General features: G+C 44.9%; 1 protein-coding gene across 1 annotated transcript; it reads left to right on the top strand.

Annotated features, from left to right (window-relative positions):
- Nucleotides 1-17,995: 17,995 nt before the first annotated feature.
- LOC118503025 (trypsin alpha-like) lies at nt 17,996-19,299 on the top strand. The gene is made up of 3 exons (XM_036035849.1): nt 17,996-18,146; nt 18,228-18,598; nt 18,667-19,299. Exons 1-3 carry the CDS (start codon nt 18,086-18,088, stop codon nt 19,273-19,275), a joined length of 1,041 nt encoding a protein of 346 aa, XP_035891742.1. The 5' UTR covers nt 17,996-18,085; the 3' UTR covers nt 19,276-19,299.
- Nucleotides 19,300-19,828: the final 529 nt, after the last annotated feature.

Here is a 19,828-nt window from a genome sequence, read left to right as displayed (position 1 = left end):
ACGGCCCGGTGTGCGGTAAATCACCGATAATGGATGGATTTATCGTTCCGTATGTGAAAAATTGGGAATGTACTTAATTATGGGGCAAAGATGAATGGTTATGGCATTCCTGTTGACGCTGGTGGGGCGGACCGAGTTTTCCAACCCGGACCGAATCGGAACCATGAAATTGGAAGATATTCCGCAGACAAGAACAAAAAAAAAAAACAATTGGAAAACTGGAACGACGTTTGCGAGAAGTTCGTGGAAAAAGCGTTCGGCCAGAGATATCGGTTTGGTTTTGGTGGGCTGGGGAGTTGAAGCTACATTCAAACAGTAGCAAAAACAAACTTCCAATTGCTTTCTTGGAAGCGGAGACACGCGTGGCGATCCATGGCCCAACATTATTGACACTATTTCTGTTGTCATAAATTTAATTCCCTCGGACACACGGCAAAGCGGGCATCCGCAGTGGATGAGATGGGATTAGGCGCACTGGAAAAGGAAATCGATACGGACACAAATCACAACCGGTTTCGGTGGGAGGGAGTAAAGATTTGGTGGCAAATCCACGTTTTTGTGTGTCCGAGCACGTCCAGTAAGCCATTGGAGTGGAAAATTATGCAATGAGAGTGAAACGTGTTTAAATAAAAAAAAACATGTGTCATACGAAGCTGTCACATTTGACATTTGGGTAAGTGTCATGTAGTGGAAATAGTAAACATAATAGACACGAAATTTGTTTGGAGTTTTAGATAAATAGTTATCAGGAGTATAAATAAATCCTTTTTGATATCGATATCAGATGGCGCGAATCTAATTCAATTCATTTATGTCCAATCATTCAATCTGTCAATCCGCTGTCATTATGCTGTCATGCCGCGAAAGTGTCAAAAGCTTAGTATATTTTTGCACTTGAATAGAAAACTTTTGTACTAAATTCAGTAAGTTTTCGGGAAGTACTGCTTCATGATTTAAATATGATTGAAAAAAGGCATCACAATATAGTTGTTGTTAATGGTAAGCATATTCTGGCAGAAAAGCCTTAGGAAATGCTCGATGAAAATTGCAAACCTAAATCGAATGGCAAAAATACTATGAGTAACTCAGATAGCGATTTTCCGCAGAGTAAAAGCAGTTAAAGTGATCGGGAAAATGGTAAATTGTTTGCCGTGTAAACTGAAGCCAAGGGACATTGAACACCGTTTATTTACTTGTGAACTCCGCGTCCGGTGGCCGAGGCGACGGCGGCACCGGCCTTCACACGGCAGGACCGGGGTTCAAATCTCACCCAGTCCGCCTCGCCGTACACAGGGCTGACTCCTTTACTACGGGTAACATTAAGTCACAGAAAGCCTAAAAATGGCTGGGCGAGGCCTCTCGAGGTTTTGTAGTGCCAAGGAAGAATAAGAAGAACATCCACTCCAACGACAAAAGATATGAGGATTTGTTTTAGTAAATTCTCATCAGTGATGAAAAGAAGATGCAGCACGTCATATCAATATCCCAGCCATGCCTCATCATCGACAGTCAAGCCGAACTTTCATGATACGAAAATCAGGCTGTGTAGTTGGTGGGATCCACTTGATGTTGTGTAGTATGAGCTGCTATAACCAATCAGAACGATAACCTAGTTGGTTAACCTAAGGGAAATGATACATGTAAGGTAAGCATTTAAGGAAAAACGATTGCAGAATGCTAAAAGACAGAATAAAGTCATTTTACTGCTCAGTAATAGATGCATTAGAGGCGCTGGTCTTCATGCGACAGATTCGGGCCTTTCCCCCTTAGGGAGTACTGACTATCCAGCTGCGCGGTATGAAAAAACTCTATCTCTCTCTACATTAGATGGCATGGATCACGAGGTCGTCAAAGTAGCCAGCAGCCTGAAACTCCGGCCAGATGTGGCGTCACCGATGAAAATGTATTCAGAAACGTTTAGATGGGATCCAAATGTCTGAGAGTCCTATCTCTTTCGATCGATTCAACATAGCCTTACTGATCAGCGCATCTCCAATTACGAAGAAGGAAAAAGAATATCACTGTATGGATTGTGATAAAATAGTCAACCGTTTCTCGTGGTGAGATTCATACATTTCCACAAAGCTTAGCTTAGTCAATCATAGCTATTGTCTTCAATTGTTCTAAGTATAGCCTTTATGTTCATCCCAGAACCTTCTTAAAGTCTTGATAGTAAAATGTGTAATTTTCATCCTCAGCCTCAGTTAAATATTCGCTTGCAAGAAAAAATCCACCGACCCTCTTAAACGTTTTCTATTGATATTCCTCCTGCCGAAAGTCGACTTGCTTCCGGATCTTCCCCCGAAATATGGTCCTAATTAAACCACCTTTTGGGAGCACACCTCCCCAAGTGCAGGGATTGTGGTAAACATTTTTCTTTCGCCCTGTTCCCAAAAAACATTGCCTGGACTTATCGAGCAACTTTTTCTCGGTAGGGTTAACCCATCATCGTACATCCTGCGGCTATGGAAACACTGCGGTGGGAACATAAGCTAATCAACTCGCCGATTCGATGAAACCCGCCCAAAGCTTGCTTTCGGTGTTCGGGTGTGTGTGTGTGTGTGTGTGTCTACGATATGGAAAGTGGAAAAGTTAGAACATCATCGTCCTGCCAGGGATGCCGTCCCAGAATCCCGGACGAAACGAATCGTAAGGATAACACAAGAAATAGCCCGCAGGTATGTTCGCGCTTTCCGAACAACCGGAGCCCGGTATCACACGCCCGTCACACCTGAAATAACGGAAAATTACCATTTCCTGCTGCCGGCTGTCGATTCGGCTAATTAGGGCGCCATTTCTTTTTTTTTTTGGTTAACCATCCTTCCTAAACGCTCCCAACCACCGAATCATTACCGAAAGGCGTGGAGCCTTTACAAAATTGATCTTTGGTGGTGGGAAAGCGCAAAAAAAGGAGAGCGAATAAGATATGTTTTAAGTTTCAGCAGCGTGGAAAGGATATTTTTTCGACCGACTTCTTATTCGCCACGATGCTCCGTGGTAGATTATGATGATGAGGATGGGATGGAGACCACCGGATTGACGGTGTGCGAAAAGCCGGAATCTGCCGAGGTTTTCCTGTATCGCTTGTGTGGTTTGTTTGCTTTTCCTTTCTGTATTTTTTTGTTCTTTAAAATGGACCAAAAAGTTTAAATCGAGCTTTTGCTTGATGAAGTGTTCTACCTGGTTGGAAGATAGGTTTCCGAGGTGCTTCTGCTCCGAAGGCAGCTTACATGGCTGATAATTGTGACGCTCCCGGGAGAAGACGAACGAATGAAGTAAAGCGTAGCAGCTTCCCGGTGGGACATGAAAGCATAAAGTGTGTGATGCACAATTTCCGCCCTGGCACTCCCCGGCCAACGAAAGCAGGCGTTAAATATTTAATTAAAACTTCGACCACGACGGGAAGCTCGCGTTCTTTGCTTCTTTTCAGTTTTTCGAGGGAACTTCGAGGGCGTCCTCGGAGGATAACCCGCGCGCACACTGATAACACGGCATGCGGAAGTGATCGCCCCGTTTTTTTTTTGTGTGTGTCGCATTTTCTTCCCATCTTCACAATCGCTCGATTTCCCCAAAGTCGCAAAAAGGAGGGAGCTCACCAGGTAGAATTGGGTTGGAAAAGTTTGCCCAAAACAGGTGGTGAGATCAATTTGTTCCGACCGGTTTAAAATACGATGGAATAGATCTAGTTGGTACAGGGATGGGAGGAGAGGAAGGAGGACCAGATTTGGATGTGTGTGTGTGTGTGACAACTGGAACAAAAATGATTATCTTTCTGGTGCGTGCCTGCGTGCGTGTGACTACACCTGCAATGCCGATACGCCGCGATACCTGAGGGAGGGTTTTTGCTGTCAAATTTTCTCCTCCCAGGCCCATGAGCCTCAAAAACCGCGTTTTTCCAAGAATTGTTAAACCTTTCTTCCATCGCTGCTTGCCTGAATGGGTGTGTGTGTGTGTGTTACTATTTGGAAGAGAAATCGGATATGCTTTTTTGCGGGGATTTTTGGACAAGATAATACGTCCCAAGGACGAACCGCTCGTGCTCGTGTTTACTGATACTTCTACTACTACGCAACAAAGGCTTGTTTCGTCTTCGTCCTATGCGATGGTTTTGTGTTGATTCGTGATAAGCAAAACGCTTAACTAACCAACCTCTCGTGCCCGTCCCCATTGTCTTACCCCGTTCCCTTTACGCCATATCGACACTTATGCGGAATGGAAGCAATTTTGAGTTTTGGTTGTTATTTCCTTCCTATTTCGTACGCCGATAAGGAAGGGATGGTGTGGAAGGGTTGCCCGTTTGACTTTTTTTTTGGAAAGGCATGGAGAGAGATATCAGCAGACCCTTTTTCACCCTTTATTCCTCTCGCTTTCGCCTCGCAACCTTAACGCCAAGAGCTAATGATTGACGAAAGGCAATCGAGTTGCTGCTTATCGGCATTTATCGGTACACCGCATCACTGTTCATCTTCGGCTAATGTGTGTCAGATGATGTTGCCGAACAAGGTGCACCCATAAAAAAGGAGTTGGTGAAAAGGTGGCCTCGTATTAAACAACTGTAGAGCACTGTCAGGACGAGCAGTTGTTTAAGAGTGAATATGGATTAGGTAATTATTTATGAATATTACGATGGTGTTTTGCGGCTTGAACAAATACCAAATAAGATGCTACGAAAGTATTCCATCCAATGTGCAAGATCTTTCATTATGGTTATTATAGATTCCAGGCACATTTTTGTTTTGTTTTTGCTTCAGAGTAAGGTAGAAAATCGTTATAAACATCAATAGAGAGCAATCGGACTAGGACGAAATTATTGAACATCCTCTAGAACAACTCCAACACAATCACCACAGTACACAACCGTCTAGACAACCAAACCCAATCACCCATCCACAGCCGAGTGTGCCCCGGGTAAGGTAAATCACAAGGAGGAATTCTTTCTACTCACGGTGTGTTGTCATCATGTGGTAATATTCAAAAATATAAATAAAATAAGGCATCAGGGTGGCCCGGTTGTAGATGCGAAAGCGATGCCGGCCTCACACGGCAGTACCGGGATTCAAATCTATCCAACTTACAATGCAGCATCAATAAGTCTAGTAAGCCAGAAATGGCAGGCATGACCCAAGAGATATTACGATAGAAAGATAGATAGAAAAGAATTATATCCTTAAAGCGATCAACCAGAAGAGCAAATCTTAAGGTTTGCCCAAAAACTCTATTCTGTTGAAAGAAGCTGGGAGGTTCCTTCTAGCAATGTCGTCCTCACTGCAATATTTTTCAAAAAGTGTCTCAAACCTGAACATCCTCCACAGGAGATTTAGGCAACAATAGTCATGTTTTTTTTTTAATCTTCTTTCAATTAATGCCCAGATGCTCTGACTCCTGGGCCTAAAATTTGGAACTATTAAGCTTTCGAGGTGTTTCACAATATGACTCTAGAATCCAGCGTCCTTACCATTCCCGTGCCTCGGAAGCTTCGTAACTGCACAAGCATCATCTCTATATAATAAGATCAGCAACTGTGGGCCATATGTCCTTAAGGCTACCAGACAAGCTTATTAGCATCTGGTGCATGTTACGCAAAGGCGAAAAAATAGTAAGGCTCGTGGTCAAAACAAAGTCTCTCGATTTCCAATCTTACCTCGGAAATAGCAGTACGCAGCACATTTAATAAACTAGTACTCACATACGCCTGGGAGAGAACGACTCAGCCAAAACTGACGAAGCCCTCTTAACCGCGTTCGAGAAGAAGATGCTCAGAAGGATTTTTTGCCCTATATGTGTGGAAGGACAATGGAGGACCCGCAAAAATGACGAGCTCTACGAGCTGTACGATTGATCCACCATCGTGCAGCAAATTAGACTCGCTAGGCTCCGGTGGGCTGGTCACGTCATAAGAATGACACCGGACGACCCACGCCGTCCACACGGACAGTTTAGGCTTAATAGGGCTAAAATTGGGACGGCGTTGATGCGTCTGCCAGAACGGCCGGGATAATCGATTGGCAGACAAATCGCTGGATCGCTATTGCAGCGCCTGGAAAGTAGGTAAGTAAGTAAGTTCTTCCTGTTTTTCTCGGATTTTTTATTGAAAGCCTACCAGGAATTTTTCCCGTGACTTCAAACTTTTTGCTGCCAAAGCCCCCTGCTCCTAATGTTTTTCTTTCATTACATGTTTGCGGCATCATTATTGTTCAATGGAAAAGCACTCACTCTCGCTTGCTGCTCCGCCCATACCCAAAGGGTTTCCTATTATTATGAATTTATAATCATCTATTAATCTATTGTAATCAAAACAAACTTCCTTCGCCCTCCCATCGCTAATGCATACATCCAACTTCTAGCAGCAATAACTGGTGGCTATATTCCTACAAGCTTCCTGCGCTCCTTTGTACCCCCGTTCGGCTGTGTGTTTCTTTTTCGGGGAAATTTTTCCCGCACAGCATGCCCCCTTTTTTCCGCTTATTTATGTTTAGCTTAAGGATATTTCGATGGATATTACCATACTGTTCATGTGATGCTTTGCGAACTTTATCGCTTTGGACATTGTTTTGCGGAGCGGGCTTACGGCGTGTTTTTTTTTTTCTACACTTTCCCTTTTAGCCACTCATCACTCAGCCCTTGTTTCGGGTGATCAATGCTGCCAGCTTTCTTCGCTTCGTGCCCCAGAGCCAACCCCTTTGGTTTGGCTCTTTTTGCTCTCACTCCCTCGTCCAAGTACATTGAGCCCCATTACACGGAACAGCGTGCAAAATCCCGTTCCGAAACAACCCTTTTCCGGCGGGCGTTAACCCTGATGCTTCCTATCCTTCCTAAATCCCCGTCGTTTTGAAATCGAATGGGCCATCTCGTTACCATTTCTTTCAATTTCGGTATCTATTTATTTTTTGACAAATGGAAAAAGATATTTTCCTCATCATGAAGCGGTACGGTACGGGCTTGACCAGCACACCCGGCCCCGTGTGCTCTCCAGGGATGAGTGAAAGCAGCCTCAGATCTTGTAAGAAGCCCTGCTAACTGCGTAGTTGCTGTGTTGCCAGCGGCTCACAGCAAAAACAAACAAGGGTTTAAGGTTTTGTGCGTAGAAAAAATAAAATCGAAAGGGGGAAAAGTTTCTTGCTGGAAGCTAAAGTAAATACCTTTTCATGTCATGTCCAGTTTTTCCTTCACGGTGTTTTTTTTTTTGGGTGGGAATGGTAGATGAGATAGGGAGGTTTGTAGAATAATCGTGCATATCGGCACAGATATGAACGGCAACCGGTTCTTGGAAATGATCAAGAAAAGAAGCGAAGCCCTTTAACGTGTTGTTTCGGAGTGCTAGCTGGAAGGGATCCTGCTGGACATTAGGTACAGTGATGGACATATAAGTAGGAGCATTTTTTAAGATTCTAGGAGATGTATCGTCTATACTCAATATCCTTACCCTGTCATGGATAAATCAAGTCAACGAAGCTTACAAGAATAGTATGAAAAATCATTCAAAAGAATCGGTCATTAGGATCCCTTTTATACGACATGGGCTTTTATTTGATATTCCAAAACTAAATTAGAATCAAAAGAATGATGTCCAGAAGTGACTATTAAAACAGTCGTAGTGCTCCCAACGATGAGCTATTTTTAAAGAATAGTTTCATGAAACGGGTGTCCAACACTAGTTACCAAAAATTTACTTCTGGACAATACGACCCTAACATTCAAACGAGTCAAAATCTCCGAAGTCAAAAGTACTTCATAACTGTAATATGGGATTTCTTGTTCACTGCCCTACTCTCCAGACTTCTTTTATTTATAGAGGCTTTGAGTCTGAGAGGCTTCATGCACCTCTTTCCGGTATAATAGTTACATGGCTATTGAGGTTATGTCCAAGTGCCAATTTAAAACTATTACAACTGTCGTTAGTGAAAAAACTATTGCAGTACAAAATTAAATATCTCTATAACGGTTGCTGATGGGTAGAAACCGTATAAGACGGTTCTGTTGCTATTTGTCGGGCGAAAGAATGGTGGCAAAGTCGGTATCTAGTTGGCAGGTGTTTCGGTGTGTAGCGTATCCATGGCAATCGGTAAGGATGTGGCGGACGGTGATGTCGACACCATAGAAGCTGCAGAATGAAGGACAGGATCACTCGAGGAGGTACGAGTGCGTCAGGCGGGTGTGTCCGATACAGAGGCGTTAAAGAACTCGTTTGTTGCGGCTGGAATCAGGATCTTCCCATTGTTCTCCAGACCACAGGTAACGAAGCCAGAATACTTCACCGGCCAGGAAGGTCAAAATCCACAATTTGAAGAAAACTCTGCATACTTCCTATTTCTAGACCAAGTATTGATATTACATCTAAATGATTATTAGTTAACAGCACCTACCATCATTACCCTCACTGTACAGCTAAACTCTTTCACAATCCATATCACTCACTCATCGTACCCCGGCATCCTTCGTCACCACCATGTGGCGAAGGAGAGAATTCGACAGCTCTTCGTATGCACACCTTCCTTCACCCGTCTATAAGCCCTTCAATTCAAAATGAAAGCGAAAAATCATCAATCATAATTTTGATTTCAGTTTCCCCGCTTGATGTCCGTCCCACATCCCATCCCATCCACCATCGTATTGTGTAACTTCTGCCTTTCAACCGGAACAACACCGATCATCATTCACTCGATTCGTGCAGATTTTATCTCCGCACGGCTAAAGGAATTCACAACCCTCATCGTCCAAAAAAAAAAAGAATCCCAGCGGTCCAGATACCGTGCAACGTCCAGCGCCAAGGTCCGAGGGATGCCTGCGCTGGCTGGTTTGGTTCGGTGGGGGAGAATTTACATTTCTGACATGTTGGGCCAATTTCTTCCTCCAGGCCAGGCTTGTATGCTGTCTATGTTGTTGATTTTTCACTCCAACCATCCACCCCGTCCACGGTGAATGTGGACTATAGGGAGATTGTTTCCCATTCCTACCTGTTGTCGGTTTGGTTTGCGCCCGCGGGAAGATTATACCGAGCCTGGCTAACCTCAGCAGCCAGGATCTGTGTTTTCCAATGCCAGCCCGTAACAGGAATGATATTCCCGAACACGGTACGGACAGAGTACGCCAACCCCAAAGGGTGAACCTTCTTTGCATCTTTTGCATCACGCAAAGCACACATCCGGCAACCTGTGCGCGCTGCTACTGTGGGCGCTGTGTGCAGCAAGGATTTATTTAAATTCACCGACTGTCGTTTGCCGTTCCCGGTGCTCCGTACCACTCTGAGCACTGGGCCCCCCCCCCCCGCCGAGCGCATCCAGGGCATTACATGAATCGCATTCGTCTTTAATTTCTTGATCCCTCCGCCACTACCGACGGTGGACGGTTTGTTGAGTTATGCAAATCACTGCTGACATGATTCCCATTTTATCTAATTCTTTCTCCGCTCGTTGAGGTTGTTGTTTTTTTTTTCGGGCTGTGTTACTGCGAGAACTCCTTTTTGTTATTCTCATATTGTCCGACCTTCTCGACCTATAACGGTGGTTCTAGGAACGGGTGAACAAAAGGGGTTGGCCTCGTCAGCCCAAGGGTTCCGTGGACCGGTTGTCAACCGATAAATAATGCGTGGTGAAGACCGGCGAAGGAGTGGCTTTCGGGAACGGGAACCGGCTGCTACTACTACTTCGCTTCAATCTGTCAACTCTCGTTCGCGCACTTCGGTGAGGTTAAAGTGACAGCTGTCAAGCGCTGTTTTTTTTTTTTTTTGTCGGTCTCTCTTTCGGTGGAATTAAACATTTACGCGGAGATTGCACACTCTCAATAATTCTTCGCTTGCTGGCGAGCCTGGAGGTGGCGGACAAGGCGGAACCATAACCGAGGTGATGTAATATCCTTGCATAATTAAATAACGCGCAGCGACGAGTGGTCGAAAATGCACAAAGCAAAGTGGATCCGACCCTAAACCATAGAATAACTTCCGCCGGCGCGAAGGACGTTTCCTGTTAGTGACTAACTGAATAACGAACAGTGTATTGGTGGATTTTGGGCAAATAGAGGGTTGGCAAACATTAAACAAATTAGTTGTTCCATTGGCTGTCCTGCAGCCATGTGCTGGTGGTTGTTTAACTTTTTTTCGAATGTGTTCCCTATGATCAGAATGTTTGATGCATTTTGAGATTTTATGAATTTTGACATCTTTGCCTAATGTCCTACTAGTTTAGTTCCCCTTTTAACTAGTTCTGTCTAATCGAGCTACTCATATGGCGAACACCAAAAGAAGAGACTTAGCTAAGGAATTTCTCGTGATTTGGTCCTTTGTAGATAATTTGAAGTACTTGCCTTGCTCCAAGAGTCGTATTATATCGTATCTCAGAGATTCTTAAAGACGAATGAGGTCCCAAGGACCCAAAACCTCTAAAAATAAATGAAATAATAGTCTCAGAGATATCGATATCGAATGAAAATGAGTTCAACGATCCCCTACTATTTTTATGAACATCAATATCCTTGCCAACAATACTGCTTCACATCTTCAAATTGTTGAATTCCCAATAAAAAGATGATGAAAGAAATTCCTAGAGCCGCCTTAGTTTCCAGATATACTGGACTAACACCAGAAATTTCCTTTTCAAGGCTTGCTTAGCCTAAAGATAAGCATTCTATGAATTGAATTACCTAGATCACATAATTCGATGGGTAATGCAATCTATGCTAAGCTCATCTAGTCTATTTGAGGTTGTAGTGCCTGTTACGCTACAGCCGCGTGAAGTGGAGGAAACTTCATCACTCTAACTACCTGTCACGATGGACGAAGCTGGGACTGTACAGAACATTTATCATCCCAGTACTCACATACGCCTCTGAATCATGGACTCTGTCCAAAACTGACGAAACCGTCTTAGCCGCGTTCGAGAGGAAGATGCTCAGAAGGATTTTTGGCCCCGTATGTGTGGAAGGACAATGGAGGAGCCGCTACAATGATGAGCAGCGAATTAGACTCGCCAGGCTCCGGTGGGCTGGTCACGTCATGAGAATGACACCGGACGACCCAACCCGTAAATGGACAGAGGAGGCATGGTAGGCCCAAATTGAGATGGAGTGATGGCGTTGATGCGTCCGTGAGCGGTATCGAGGATTGTTGCAACAGGCCAAGACCGCAAAGCGGTTGTAGCGCCTGATAAGTAAGTAAGTGCAGTCCGGTGGTAGCGGTGACAGCTGTGCCGGTCTTCACACGGCAGAACCGGAGTTCAAATCCCATCCCAGCTTGCCTCAGGGGGAAAATCAAGTTACAGAAATCCAGATTTGACAGGCTGGGATTTTTCGAGGTTTGGTGTATTATTGAAGAAGAAGTTGACCAGCTCTAACGAACCTAGCTATGTTTTAGTCTAATAATTAGTTGGTTCGTCACCAGGCTCTAGGTATCTAGAGGTATATCTGAATGAAGATAGGATCCGGGGAAAGGATTAAGGCACTAAGGACATGCTCTGGATCCTGGATGCAGTCTCTTTGCTCGCTGGACTGCCTCACGATAAGGACATTGCTATAAGGAATTCAATTGAGATGATTATAACAATTCTAATTTATTCTGTATTGAAGGCATTCAGAATTAACGTCACTGGGACTTTTTTACATGAGCCTATATTGAAGTTCTTTTATTGCTTGATATATTTAACATCTCGTAGTTTTTCTTGGTCAAAGATTCTGTTCGTGTACTTCAATTAAATGTGATTAAATAGCCTATTACTAAACCTAGTGTCATATAACACCCTAGCACAAGTATGAAGAATGTTTCCACCAACAAAAAAGCGATGGTACTATACACACACCACCACCTGCCGAGCTGTCGAGCGACTCTCGCCGAAGAGTCCCATTAATGATGTGTAATTAAAACGCGAAAACCCACCATTACTTGCCACACCGTACGATGGGTGGGGCATCGCTGGTCACTCTATCGGTCACCGATAGAGCGCAGGCAACACTGGTGAAAATTCATTTTCACAACGCCGTTCGTTTGCACAGGATCAAAGAAAACGCCAACAGTGCGCTGTGCTTCCACGCAAGTGCCCGCTGGCCGAATGGACGTGAGACGGTGGTGTTGACGCTCGTTACTGGTAAAATAAGCACACGCAAAGAAGAAAATCGCCAAGCAAAAGAACGCTTCCTTTTCGGGAGTATAAAAGGTAAAATGAGTCCTCTCATCAAAACCTCATTTATCGGTTGATTCAGTTTCTTTTTGTGCCAGTATTTGAAGAAAATTTTTAATGAGGCACCACATGAAGCGGACGGTGCAAAGCAGAAAAACCTCACACACACACACACCGACCACCGGTGATGGTAAAAATTTGAGCAAACTCTTAAAATCATTCCAACCTGTCGGCTAAAAGTCCAAACAAGACGGTAAAGTGAAACCTCAAACGGTTCAAGTGAAAGTGGGCAAAGGAACCAACATTTGAAATAGACTTCCCGGAGGGAGAGAGAGAGAGAGAGCAGGAAGTCGGTGGAGCAAGAAGAAGGCAAAAAAACTTTTCACAATAGTCCTCGGATGAAGATCGGGAGGCACCTCCGGTGGAGGGGTCGTGGTGAGGAGAAGATTCTTCTGATCTTTTCATTTCCTGGCGATTCTCGTGCTTCTTCCGGTCTTCGAATTCATAATTGCACCGGACCGGGTACTGTCCGGTCCAGCACGAACTTTCCTTGATGGAGGGGGAAACCGCGCTGGAACCAAACCCACCCCCGAAGTCTCTCATAAATAAATAATCTGAAACTGAATTCGCAATGAGGAAATTAAACTTATCATTAGCAGTTTCCGGGCATCGTCTCTGTACCAACCGACATTTAAGATGTGCATTTTTTTCGCTTTTCTTTTTTTGTCTTCTTAAAGAAAAGAACCCCCCGGGTAGGATTGGGAATTTTCCTGATAGCACCATATTGAGCGATCGGGAAAGTTATTTTTAGTGTACGAAACAACCCCCGCCAACTGTCATCTACTTCAGCGCGCACATTAAAGTGTTTTAAAGTAAAGTTCACGCCATCGGAGGTTTCCCCCACCCCAACCGAAACGGTTCCACGTTGGACCGGTTTAGCTGGCAGAGATAAAATACGATTCCTTAGCGTCATTTTTCACGCGTCTCTGGAAACAGTTGTTTAATGCCGGCGACCGATGGGAAAAGTGAAGTGAATCCGAAAACTCCAGTCTTCCTTGCCAGCTCGCAGTGCTCTTTAATATACCGTGCCCGACGCAAGCTGGTAAAACACCATCCAGGTGCAGCTTTAATCCGGTGACACCTTGAAGATTTTCCAACAACCACAGCGAACGCGAATGTTTGCGTCATCGCTAACTTTCACCTTTAAACGGCTGCGGCTTAAAGGCTGCTTGTGTACCCATCCGGAGATGGGTTTTATGGCTAGTCCTAAGCAAACGCGCTGGCTTCTGGTGAAGGAAATTGCTTACGCCTCTCGTTCGTTTTTTTATTGATTTGACTTTTTCCCTTTCCCTGGTTACCCTGGTTTTTGGGCCGGTAGTGTTGGGCGAAAAGGACCTTTCCAGCGGGTAGAGCAACGCAACGCATGCTGCCCTTCTGGTTCGGGCAAACCTTGAGATGCATATTGCTGGGGAGGGGTGCGCTCTGTGGTAAGACGGTGGCAAGAACTGGCAACCACCGCTTGTTGTTCGCCCATTCGACGACAACTGCATACGGAATGACCACAAACTATAATCGTAGTTATTTGTCTTACTATTGCACAGTGACCGACTCGCGAAACGGTCACACTAAAGGTGCTTGGTTCTTAAAGAAATATTACTTCTATTTTTATTACTTTGGAACGGCCTTATTGCTTCTTGAGATAATATTCTTTCATTTATTATTATTTAGTTTATTTAGTAAAATTTCAAATAATAACTTCTAACAATTAAAATCAATTTTTGTAACTTTTTACCAAATATTTTTTTATCACTGGCAGAAGCTAAAAAACTTTAAATTAAAGAGAACATTTTCCTGTATTTGTACCCCTTGAAGGTTTCATTGACATAGCAAATAGAATACGATGAATATTTTTTTTACGAAATACAGAATGAGTTTAGTTTTAGAGACTTAAATTTGACTTTCATTTTTCAAGTCGAACAACTACTGTAAACTTCTAAGCAAAACCTGTTCACTGCTGAGGGCGGTCCGGTTGTCGAAGCGATAGCGACGCTTGTCTTGCACACGGTTGCACCGCGGATCAAATCCTATCACGACCGTCTCGTACGTATAACTGACTTTCCAGCTACGACTAGATAAGGCAAGACTAGAATTTTACTTGGGCGGTCCGGTGGCCGAGGCTACAATGGCGCCGGTGTCCACACAGCAGGACCGGGGTTCAAATCCCATCCGGACCACCACCTCTTCCAGACTTTCTTTGCTATGGATGAAAACCAAGTCACATAAAGCCAGAAATGGCAGGCCGAGACCTCTCGAGGTTGTAGTGCCAAAGAAGAAGAAGAAGAAGAAGTAGACTTTTAATTACTTACTTATCGATGTTACTCTCGGTCTTGGCTTGCAGCAAAAATCAACGATACCGCTCACGATCCAGCGCCTTCGTCTACCAGTCGATTGTTCCAAGCCTACTCTATCCGTGTAGACGGCCTAAAAGGGCTTTATGGGCAGGGGTTGCCCGGTGTTATTCTCATGATATAATCAGCCCACCTGAGCCTGGCGAGTCTAATTCGCAGCATGGTAGTAAGATAATAGCACAGCTCATAGAGCTTGTCGTTGTAGCGGCTCCTTCTCCGCTCCCGTATAGCAAAACTCCTTCTGAGCATCTTCCTCTCGAGCTACACTAGAACTAGAAGGAACATATTCCAGTTGGTTTTTTTTTTGCTGATATTTTCAACCTTGGAGATTTATCAACAAACTTTACTTTTTTATACTTAAATATCTAAAATCTTTTCCAATTTTATTTTAAGTTTTTTTTATAGATAATAATCTTGAGCAATCTTCAAATAAAAACAAAATCTTGTAATACGATCCTCTTGCGGCCATCACTGTACGTGCAGGCAGCTACTGCTGCAGCTGTGCACTTAAACACACCACTTTCGGCTCGGCAAGCTTTACACCGAACCGAACCCGAAAAAGGGGTTTTGTTTGTCGGGAAGCACGGAAAGTATTCGATCCCATTTCCGAGGCATATCAATCATGCAACATACGCTCCGTACACCTCCCGACGGTGGTCATCCATTCATCACCCTTTTCCATCCTGTTTGACCACGTCGTCTCCGAGTGAGCCAACCGAAAGGACCTGCTGACCATGATAACCGGGACTGTGTATCCGATTTCAGCACGTCCAACGTCCATCGGCACCGTTGGCACACATCGTCATCGTCAAGTCGAAACCGTTCCGAAAAAGGGGTCAACAATGTTGCACCCCTTAACCAAGGACAAATGGACGTTCATCTCCACCGTTCTCGCTCTCGGTCCTACTCGATCCGTTGCGTTCCCCAGTTTTACGTTTCAATTTGATTTTTCCTTTAAGGATCCGTTGCATGGCCGCCGGTGTCCGGACGGGGGAGGTTCAGGATTCGAAAGATTGATGACGACGACTGATGGCTTTCGGAAGGCAACCGTCTGCCGTGGATGAGGACAGCGTTGATAGGATTATCCATAAGTTGTGTAAACACGCACACTCACGCACAACCCGTTCTAGTGGGTTGCGCTAAACGATAGGCGATTTTCGGTATTCGCCATCGGTTAAAAATTGTTCAAATATACTAAAAATAGCCGACTCGGATGGGCTGTTCGCGTTCCGTTTGTTTAGGGCTCCCCAACCCAGCCCCTGGCCACTGAAAACGGCTTCTTCAGCATGGGTGGAAAATTTATGCCGGCATACTCGTTGCCAAGCATGTCCTTCCCCATCCAATGCTCACGTTTATTGCCTTTATGGGTGGTGCGGTATCCATGGAAAAGTTGGCTGATTACTGCAAGCAACAAGAATCGAATGGGAAGAATTCACGCTATGTGTGTGTGTGTGTGTGTGTGTGTGTGTGTTTAGGCTGTTGATTGTTGACTTTTATTTTCCCTCTTCCTTCAGTCCCTTTTAGGTTTTGTTTTGTAGCTAAATTAAAAATCCTTTTTTGGGGTTTTTTTGTTGTTGTCAGTCAGATCAGCAAGCAACAGTACTTTTTGATGACTGATGATGAATTTTAACACCATTTCGAATGGGGTAGCAAAAAGCAGTGGAACAAAAAGGATTAAACAAACAAATCATAACACACACACGTTTGCGCCCGAACCATACACATTCGGTGGAAAATTGGGGAGCGCTTTTTATGATTGATTTGCTATTTTTGTGTTTGCTCTTCTTGACGATAAAATCAATACATCGTAGGTATCCGCTGTTGCTGTGTGTTATTGGAAGGAGTTTTTGTATTGGTACTACTCTTAATTGTTTTATGAGCTATTTTTCGAATAAATATGACACAATATTATAGAGAAATTTGCCAACCGAGCATGCTTGGGATAAGGTAAACACCAGGAATGTAATGCCCTGTAGTTATTGTACGGCATCGGCCGTCTTTCTTAATAATAAATAAACTAATGAATAATTGAGAAATATACCTCAATATCATGTTTGAAAGATATGTTCTACAGGCACACACTCCAAATCCATCAAACAACTATTAAACTTTTATTGAAACTACAGATTTTACAGTGATGCTCCTGAATGTATGCAATTGCTATTCAGACTAAAGACACTATTTTATAGTTCTGGGCAAATGAACCCTAACAACTATGACAGGCCTAAGTACCTGAGCTTTTTATTTTACGTTTATTTATTCTTTACCTTTAAATCGTTCAATCAGAAATTTGTATAGTTTTACGATAAATCTCATCTATTTTATAATTTTCCAATTGGACCCTGTCGACCAGACATATTGCCATCTTCAAGCCTTTGTTAATTTTATTTAAGTGAAGTAGCCTTATGAGCTACTGGTCCTAAATAGGGGCACATTAGGGGCTTATAGTGGCCGTGTTAATAGCGGCTTCACACGGCATGACCGTGGATCAAATCCAGACCAGCCTCTCTGTACACAGGACTGACTACAAGGACCAGTTACGGGTATAATCAAGTCATAGAGAGCCAGGAATGGGAGGCTGAAATTTTCTAGTGTCAAAGAAGAGAAGCAGCCCTTTTCAATCGAATCATCTTGCTTATTTTCAAATGACAATGTGCGTCTCCTTGTTTTAAACATAGTATTGGTTCGGCATTTCTCAACCTCTGTTCCTTCCTTGGGCTTTACAATCTGCTAGATAACGTAACTACTTCTTGGCTGATAAAATTTTATTTAATGCTGGTAGTTTTACACATTATAATGTAGCAGGCTCTAAGCTTTTAGTGAATATTCTTACAGAAAAAAGATTCTTTAGTATGTTGCAACAGTTAGTGGTGTTAAAATATAATAGCTTGAAAATCTGGAAGAAAACCTTAGAAAGACAACGGTTTAAGGTGAATAATAAGGTATAGCGTAATATCTAAAGTTTCTTCTACTTTTTGCTTGGCATTAGAACCTCGAAAGGTCTCAGGACCGCTACTGCCATCATTTCAGGCTTTCTGTGACTTGATTGTACCAATAGCAAAGTAGTCAGCTCTGCGTACGGGTCTGGATGGGATTTGAACCTCGGTTCTGCCGTGTGTAGACTAGTGCAGCTGTCGCCTCGGCCATTGAACCGCCCCATATCTAAAGTTTAATGCGTTTATATTGTATTTAATCTTAAAAAAGAAAAAAAATATTTGCCACGACACCAAAAAACTATTTGCATACCTTCAGGCGCTGTATGGAAGCCATCCAAATACTGAACCGCGTAACGCACTTCGCACGTTGCATACATTCGTGCGCTTTTATCAAATCGTAACGTTCCGCTAATACCATAAGCCACCACCCTTACAAATGCTATCGTTCCCCGGTTTCGTTCAAACTCAACTCTCCGCGCCTCTTATCGTACTCGATATCTTAAAACCCCACGGGTGGCATTTACTTATCACATACCATCGAAAGATATGCCTAGCAGCCAGATGCAAAAAAGGCCCCAACCTGGTTGCCGGACCCCGGCATGCATCAGACCCGGGTTTGCAGCGGGAGAGAACAGCCATGCATTTCGCTACGGTAAACAGCGGCCGCTTGTTGGGTCTGCTGCTGTTCAGCATCACCGGTGAGTCATTTAGTTTGTCTACGTGATGAGCAACCGCAAGTAGCAGACGCGTTCCGCCACTAAACCCTTTTGCGCTTGCAGTTCTGCAGATAGTGCCGGTTGCTTTGGGCCAGTCAAACGTAACCTTACCGCAGCCGTTTAATGTATCGGTGGATGTAAATCACACGCTGCCGAGCAATAGCTTACCACCGCTGGCGACGGTCTCCCCGCCCTGGAAACCGATGCCACGCTATCGCACTGCCCACTATGATCCGGTCGGGAAGGTGCTCTGGTTTCCACGGATCATCGGAGGCTCGATGGCAACGGCCGGCGAGTTCCCGGCGATGGTGTCACTGCAGCAGGTCCAGAATTCGGCACACGTGTGCGGCGGGACTCTGATTACGATGAGTCACGTGCTGACGGCGGCTCACTGCGTTACGGATGTGCGAGGAATTCTGCATCCCGCCAACCAGGTAAGCGTGGCCGAGGGGCTTCGAATCAATCCGGTTTCTAATTGAATTGTATTCTTCTTTTTTTACAGTACCAAGTGATGGGCGATGATCTGTACATCCTGCAGCATATGGGCAGTCCAACGCGGCAAGTAAGGCGCGTCGTTACGATCACCATCCATCCACAGTACGATTCGACCGTCTTCTCCAACGACATCGCCGTCCTGCGGGTGGCGCCCGAGTTCCGGAAAACGGACACGTTCTTCCCGGGCAAACGAGTGCAGAAGGCACCGACGCCCGGCGATCGGTGCAGCCTGGCCGGTTGGGGTGTGACGGACGAACGGTCGCACGTTATGAGCCCGCACCTGCAGCGTATCAATGTGGCCATCAGCGACTTTGGGGCGTGCAATGTCGTGTTCGATCAGCTACTCACCCGGGGTATGCTGTGTGCGGAGGCACCCGGTCGGGACGCTTGTCAGGGCGATTCGGGTGGTGCGTTGCTGTGTGCCGGAGGGCGCGTGGCGGGCATCGTGAGCTTCGGCGACGGGTGTGCCAAACCGAACGTGCCGGGCGTGTACATGGACGTGGCGTACTACGAAAAGTGGATCAATGGGGTGCTCCGGAATAGTGGGGAGCGTTCGGTCGGCTATCTGGCGGGTACGGTCATGTTTTACTGGGCTGTGAAGCACCTGCTGAGGTAGTAAAGTGGCGGAGTTGCGGTTTAAGCGGCAGTGTTCAAACTACTTTTTAGAAAGGCAGATAATATCACGATGTGTGCGGATAGCTTTAGATGGAGAAAAGATAGCTTCAAAAGATACGAAAACCTTGAGCGTAGGGACTGAGCATGAAAAGCGAACCGCAAGAGCAGAGGCTACTTATCAGGCGCTAATCCCTTTTCCATAGATAATCGCGATGGACACATTCGACTCCCAAGACACACACACACACACACGCAGCTCTCAACAATAACACTTACATCACACCGAGCTTACCGTTAACCGATACCGATCAGCGGCGTGTTTTTTGTTCGGTCGCGGCCATCACGCGGGTCTACGAACTCGGCGGTGCTCTTGTTGGCCAGGGCCACACCAGCCCAAAGTTCAGTGAACGTCAAACTGTCGCACGACTTGACGCAATCGGGTTCCCTCTCCCAGGTAGCCCCAAAAACCTAAAATCCACACGTAACCATGGCTGCGGTCCCCACCGATGCTCTCACATGGCAGCATCGCGAGATCTTTCGGGAGAGAGGGGCTT

Source organism: Anopheles stephensi, chromosome 2 (assembly GCF_013141755.1).
Source record: "Anopheles stephensi strain Indian chromosome 2, UCI_ANSTEP_V1.0, whole genome shotgun sequence".
Taxonomy (NCBI): Eukaryota; Metazoa; Arthropoda; class Insecta; order Diptera; family Culicidae; genus Anopheles; species Anopheles stephensi.
This window is presented reverse-complemented; position numbering and strand designations above follow the sequence as displayed.